We start from the raw sequence: 6,270 nt of genomic DNA, 5'->3' as shown, positions 1-6,270 counted from the left end.
TGGCATTTTCACCTATTTTATTATACACAAAACATGAGCAGAAGTTCACTGAGGAGGCTGACCACGTCCACGACCAAATCCACCTCTCTGCAACAGAAAAGGAAGAGCATTAGAAGTCACCGTATTAAGCAAGTGACAGCAGCAAATACACAGCAGCAAGAACCACCAACATGATAAAAGAGCTACTTGTCTTTCCTCAACTTCGCATTACTTTGCTAAGCATCCCCTGCTCCAAGAACAGCCTAACTCTGATCTGCTTGAGACTGGCCACCTGACCCAGGTGAGCAATACTAAGAACAAAATCAACCCATCCTAGTCAGCTCTGTGGATCATGTCTAAAACTTTTCTATTTCTGAGGTAGAAAATCAAGCATTTCCTCCAGAGAGCTCAGCATGCTTCTCCAATGTGTCACTGGCTTCCCATCACAGCAGCGAGGCCATCAGGTAGTTTCCCCACAGGAATGCAGCTGGGTATAAAGGGTCAACAGTTACCAGCCTCTCTCACACAGAGAGCCAAAAACCCAACCCCAGCTGGCACACCTGAGAAGCACCACACTGCAGAGCACACAGGTATGACCTATCCACTTTCTCCTGACAAAAAACTCAATAAAGAAGCAAATCTCAATGCAAATACTCACAAATTGGAATTCAGTGGCTGCTCCAGCACCAGCTTCAGCCTTCTTGTCAGCACCAGCTGGAGAGAGAGAATGAGTTATTAACCAAGGAATCCACTCCCCAAGTACAGTGCTCCTGCTTGGAGTCAAAGCTTTACAATCAGACAACTAAAACTGAGGCGAAATACAGCAAAATAAAGTAGCTACTATAGAGGCTGTTAGAAAGTCACTGAACCCACCCCAGAGAAAATCCCACAGTCCAGCCTGACAGAATTCAAAAGACTCTTATCCATAAGCAGATATAGATGCACCCTGTTGCGTAAATGCCCAAGCTACGCCAAGAGTCTAATTTTCCTCTTTTCTTCTTGAAATGAGGCCAAAACTGAAGACAATTCTCCCAAAGAGATAACCCGCCCAGAGAGCAAGGCCAGCCTGATAGTCACAGAGCAAGATGACGGACACTCACGTGGAACAGCACTGCGTCTGTACGTGTCCCTGTCAGCTTCTCCCCGAGTGAGACGTGCAGGGCGTTCACCTTCCAGACCTGAAAGGGAAAAGAGATTCGTTCCATGGGTGACCCTGCATCTCAAGGTGGGAAAACAACATCCAGCTGAGCATTAGATCTACCAACAGAGCTGCACCCTAACAGCTCAGTGTAGAGAAACCTAGACAAAATTGTGATATATGATATAGTAAGGAGAATTTCACTTTAAGGGTAAAAGCTACTAAAGTGCACCAGTTTGTGCTTAAGTTAAATAATCTGAAAAATGGATTTACAGCATCATCTCAACAGTCTTCTGGCCTTCAAAGATCCAAAAAATTAATGATAATTAAAAAAAAAAATCAGAAATACAGGGAATCTGTCACATCTAACAAATTTGTTCATAGGCAAGCCACAAACTGCAAGACATTCCGATCCCAACCTAAAACACAGCTACACTATCAGTATCACAAATCCTCCACAATGGAATAGATTAATAAAACTAAGAGCAGATTATCTATGTAACATCAGATTATTATCAGACAGAACACTTGCAGGGAAGAAACAGATGTAGTGGAACTGGCAGCCTCTGTACCACTCTTACAGGGTTCGCCCTGACCATCAAAGATGAAATACGCTCCCCCAGCACCAGGCCAAGGTCTTCACGCTCAGGCAGCAAGACACATTTAAGGGCAGCTGCTGCCTGGCACACCGCAGTGTATTATCAGTCTCAAGCATGTGGCAAGAAACAGAAATCATGCACTTCTACAGGCTTGATTTATCCTATAGGCATTAGTTTTCCCATACAAAAAACAGTTCCTATAATAGATGCTTTTATGACAAAGAGAAACACAACCCGCTGCTGTGCAAGCAGAGTAATGTCCTACAAGTGCTTCTGTGTCCTTCCCTTCTGTCAGGTTAAACCATTATAGCACATCCCCTAGCCAATGGATTATTTTAAACTTCAGATCTGCCCATCCTTAACGTCTAACAGTTCAGTTACATCTGTAACAGAGACACAAATTACAAATATCAAATACACGGTAATCCAAAACCTGCTTCAGACTAACTGCTCCAGCTTTTGTGCCAAGCCTTACTTGTGAAAGTCAGTAGCTCTGCATGGAAGTACCAGCAAAGGCCCCCAAACCCCCAGAGGTCAAGCAAGACCCATCAGCCTGGATTCTGCACCACCATCCACACACAGTTCTGTCTGCTGCAGCCTGAGGTAGGTAATCCACAGAGAAACAGCACAGGAACAGACAATTCGTGCAGCCCTGACAGCTAAACCTGCCAAGGCGTGGACTGAAAGAGGTCACCGGCACTGAAACGGCCTGAGATGCTGCAAAGTGAAGCTTCCTCGCAGCAGAAACCCCAAGTAAATTTTAGCCAGGATCTGTAAGCCTCTCCCTCCTATCAGATACACAGTTTCTTTAGCTCGCTGGATAAACACAACATCTAAAGAATAAATTCGATCGTATCCAAAGCTACTCAGAGATCAAAGAAACAATCACCTTCCTAGTTACAATAAAATTCTTTCCTTTGAAGCAGATGATGCTACAGTTTTGTTAGGCTCAGAAACAAGTTGCAGGAGAAGCAGGTGAAGTCCTCAGCACCCCACGCCCAGAGCCTCCAGTCCCAGCGCAGTGTCCGGTACTTGGGGACAGGATGTAATGTAGCTCAGCAGCAGGAGTAGACTCCTACCATCTACCAGAAAGAGCTTTGTCATGCAGGACTCCCCTCTTCACAGAGCAAGTCCTGCTTTAAGGGCAGGATGACATTCTACAGCAGCATTCTTGGTAAACACAAAAGGCAACTCCACACAAAGCAGAAGACCCACCATCTTCTGCCCTGAGGGAGAAGAAACATCTCTTGCCCCTAGAGACCTGACAATGCTGTTCTGCCAACTACAGCTGCAGTAATTTTCTCTCTCCTTTCTCTAAGTTTCCAGAAGTTTTTATCTCCCCAAAGATCAATTTCACAATCCATGTTCTGCACTGTGATGTTTCTTCTCTACTACTGGACAAAAAAACAAGGAAAACTAAGCAGAAGGGATTTTGCAGAGCATTTCTAAATGCATACAAGCAAAGTAACCATTCCACCTATAGCCAATTATTAGGCTGGAACACAGTAACCTTCTCAGAACTGAACTGAGGGGCATGGTGGCTTCAGCACATTCACTTCAAGTTTCTTGGTACTACGCTACTAAATGATTATATGTACTGCACTAGGATATAACATTGCTCACAACAAATGGTATCAAAACGGTTCACAAGCCATTCACAGGCCAAAACCAAGCATCCACAAGGAAACAGTGTAGCTTCTGCAGGTGTGCAACCCACGCTTTATTATTTAATACTGCTATTTGCAACCAAAGAATACCTTCTGGAAATAGAGTTCAGCCATCTGCAAGTGGGTCTACAACACATTTTGCAGGTAGGTGCCTGTGCAGAGGCAGCTGTGGGCAATCTGAGAGGTGAGCATCAACAATACATCTGTTTTCCTGACCAGCATCTCCTTCACTTTGGGGTATGAAAAACCCACCAAGAAAAAGTCAGAACTATAAGTCAAATATATCACATGTATTTGTTGTAAATCTTTTAAAAAGCAAAGGCAGCTTGAACAATCTGACTCCCCTAACAGCATGGCAAGAGTACATGATAAAGGTAGAACTCTGGATATCCAACCGGACCGCAGGTGCCACAGCTGAACCCCCCATGAAGCACATCCAGCACTCGGGCTTTGCTTTCACTTTCAGTCACTGAAACCTGTGCCCATGTGCTACACCCCAACGCAGGTCTGTTCCCTATCTCGGCAATCCTAGCCAAGGCCACACAACCTTTACACAACAGCCTCCCAGACAGTTGTTCTAAGGGGAACTCAGGCAGAGACAAGGTCCTCTGTACCTGCTGGGCTAGACCAGCATTGCACACACCATCTTCCTGAGGGAGAACTGCAGGGATTGCTGCAGGTTCTTCCCAAAATAAGAGATTTTAAAAGCCCTGACAGCTAGAGACATCCCATCTCAGCCCTCAGCCATGTCTGGGCACCACTTGGTACCTCCATCCAGAACCAGCAGTTCCAGCATGCCCTCGCTCAGTAATTCCAGTCAATTGTGTTACCAGAGAAGGGCAAGTCCCACATTCAAAGCATTTCTCCCAGTCAGCCTCACAGCTTTCTCCAACTTTTCAGCAAGTCAGTGGCCACCAGACTAGTGCCAAATACAAAGCCAGTAAAATCTATACATGTCTCCTCGTTCTATTACTGTTTATACTTCCAAAAATCACAGCAACTCAGAGCAGTCTGGGCTGGAAGCTGACTGTCCACCACACCAGCACTAACACGCTTAACCTCATTCCCTACTTCCCCTTGCTGACCCAGCAGTCACCTCCCAACTACCACTTACCTTTGGGTCGTGGTCTGCCAGTCTCCGGGCGGCTGCGGCGCAAGGTTGCGGGGACAATCTCAGGGGGGAGGTGAAGGTAATCACGCAGGTACTGGATGCCCTCGTTGGTCAGATACCAGTAGAAATGCCTCCACGCAAACTGCTCTTTCACATAACCACGGGATTTCAGAGACTAGAAAGAGAATTCTCAATTACTTCATGTGTGATCCTTATCACCGTTCAATATTTCAATCAACAGCCTCACCAAGTGCTTTTGTGAATGCAAAACGAGGGGCATGCAGGGAATAAAAATTCACATGCCCAGGATAAAATTACAGCATCATTTCTGTTCTGTGAGAAAACACAAGGCTATCACACACAGAGGTATCACAGCTTCAAAAATGGAGCTGGACATGTTGATCCACAAAATAACCTTCTAAGGTCTGTGGGGAACAATAAACCAAAGAGCAAGCAGCAAAAATCAGAAGAATGGGAAAATAACTGTAATAGGAAAGAAACAGCAAATGCAAGGCAACATCTGACAATGTTTATTTGTTAACAGCTGATTTTTATCCATAGGTAGGCAACAACATGTGGCTGGCAGCCCGGCCCTCACCTCCGTACCTGCATGGCTTTCATGACATGGAGGTTGGGCACGTTCTTGTCGACGAGCTCAGGGTGTTTCGGCATGTGGACATCTTTCTTGGCCACCATCACTCCCTCCTTAAAAAGGAGTTCGTAGATGGCAATTCGGTTTTTCTTGGGCATCAACATCTAAACATGAGATAAGGCACAGGCAGTAAATACTGCTGATTTAAAAAAAATGCACTCAGGAGTCTACCAGAAATAATAAAATAACGACGGGGATAGTTTTTACAAGATCCCTAACACGTAAATAACACCCCCCAAATTACCATCTCCTATAAGACCTTTCTGAACTACTTTTCAACACCTGAGCTGCTGGATGTCCCTTCCCACTGTCTTCCCGTGAAGGAAAACCGAGTAACCCAAACTTTTGATCATTAACATTAAATCACATCACAGACTGTAAACGATCTTCTGTCAGTCAAACAAGAGACAAGGGCTGACACAGGTGAAACAGAGACACAGCTCAAGGTAAGGTGTGTTTTGGCTCTACCAGCTAGAGGCCTGAGGATACTTGTGCTGCTGTTAATTCACACTTCTTCTGGAGGTGAGGAAGCCTCTCGCCCTCCCCTCAGAGCCGGGAGCGGAGCCTGGCAGCACACCTCGCTCGCACAGGAGCCCCCTCGAGGCCCACACGCGCACACCAGACCGCGCTGTCGCAGTCGCACCCCAGCGAGTGGACATTTAGCTCCGGGCGATGGTTCCCTGACACGCCGGCACACACGAAGCTGCTGAGCGGGTGGGCACCCCGGCCAAGTGGAGCCCTGTGCCGGCCCCGAGCAGGGCAGAGCCTTCGGCAGGTCGTTCTCCACCACGGGAGCCCCTCGGGGTGGAAGGTCTCCGGCGTTACCGCTGGGCACCCAACGGGGCTCCCGCCGCGGCTCGTCGGGAGAAGAGGAGAACCTGGAGCAGCCGCCCCAGCCCAGGACCCTCCAGCCCGAGGCCTGAGCCCCCCCCCGGTAACGGGACCTCTCCGCGGCCTAGTGCCCCCCGGTCCCTCCCGCCCCGCAAACTCGGGCCTAGATTCCCCCCCTCATCCCGAAAATCCCCCCGCGGGGGCCGGGCCAGGGCTCCCCACCACTGCCAGGCAGCGGCCCCACGACGCCGCCCCGGGATGGCGCCGATGCGAGGCCGATGCAGGCCCCGAGC

At 47.9% G+C, this 6,270-nt stretch overlaps 1 protein-coding gene across 1 annotated transcript; it reads right to left on the bottom strand.

Moving 5' to 3' along the window:
• On the bottom strand, positions 1 to 5,287 carry RPS10 (ribosomal protein S10). Its single transcript, XM_026864346.1, has 5 exons — positions 5,101 to 5,287; positions 4,498 to 4,669; positions 1,080 to 1,157; positions 638 to 693; positions 1 to 87 (listed from the first exon to the last, which is right to left on the bottom strand). Exons 1-5 carry the CDS (start codon positions 5,248 to 5,250, stop codon positions 46 to 48), a joined length of 498 nt encoding a protein of 165 aa, XP_026720147.1. The 5' UTR covers positions 5,251 to 5,287; the 3' UTR covers positions 1 to 45.
• Between the last annotated feature and the right edge of the window lie 983 nt (positions 5,288 to 6,270).

The sequence above is a fragment of the Athene cunicularia genome (genome assembly GCF_003259725.1).
Source record: "Athene cunicularia isolate RWA chromosome 26 unlocalized genomic scaffold, athCun1 chr26_part2, whole genome shotgun sequence".
NCBI lineage: Eukaryota > Metazoa > Chordata > Aves > Strigiformes > Strigidae > Athene > Athene cunicularia.
The sequence above is the reverse complement of the archived record's forward strand: the minus strand, read 5'-3'. Positions and strand labels throughout refer to the sequence as shown.

Excerpts from the sequence above, each read along its gene's own strand:
- RPS10 (XM_026864346.1), bottom strand. The coding sequence starts at position 5,250 with ATGTTGATGCCCAAGAAAAACCGAATTGCCATCTACGAACTCCTTTTT. Across the intron at positions 4,670-5,100 it reads ATGTCATGAAAGCCATGCAG|TCTCTGAAATCCCGTGGTTA; the intron begins GTACGGAGGTGA and ends TTCTCTTTCTAG. Across the intron at positions 88-637 it reads CAGCCACTGAATTCCAATTT|AGAGGTGGATTTGGTCGTGG; the intron begins GTGAGTATTTGC and ends TTTCTGTTGCAG.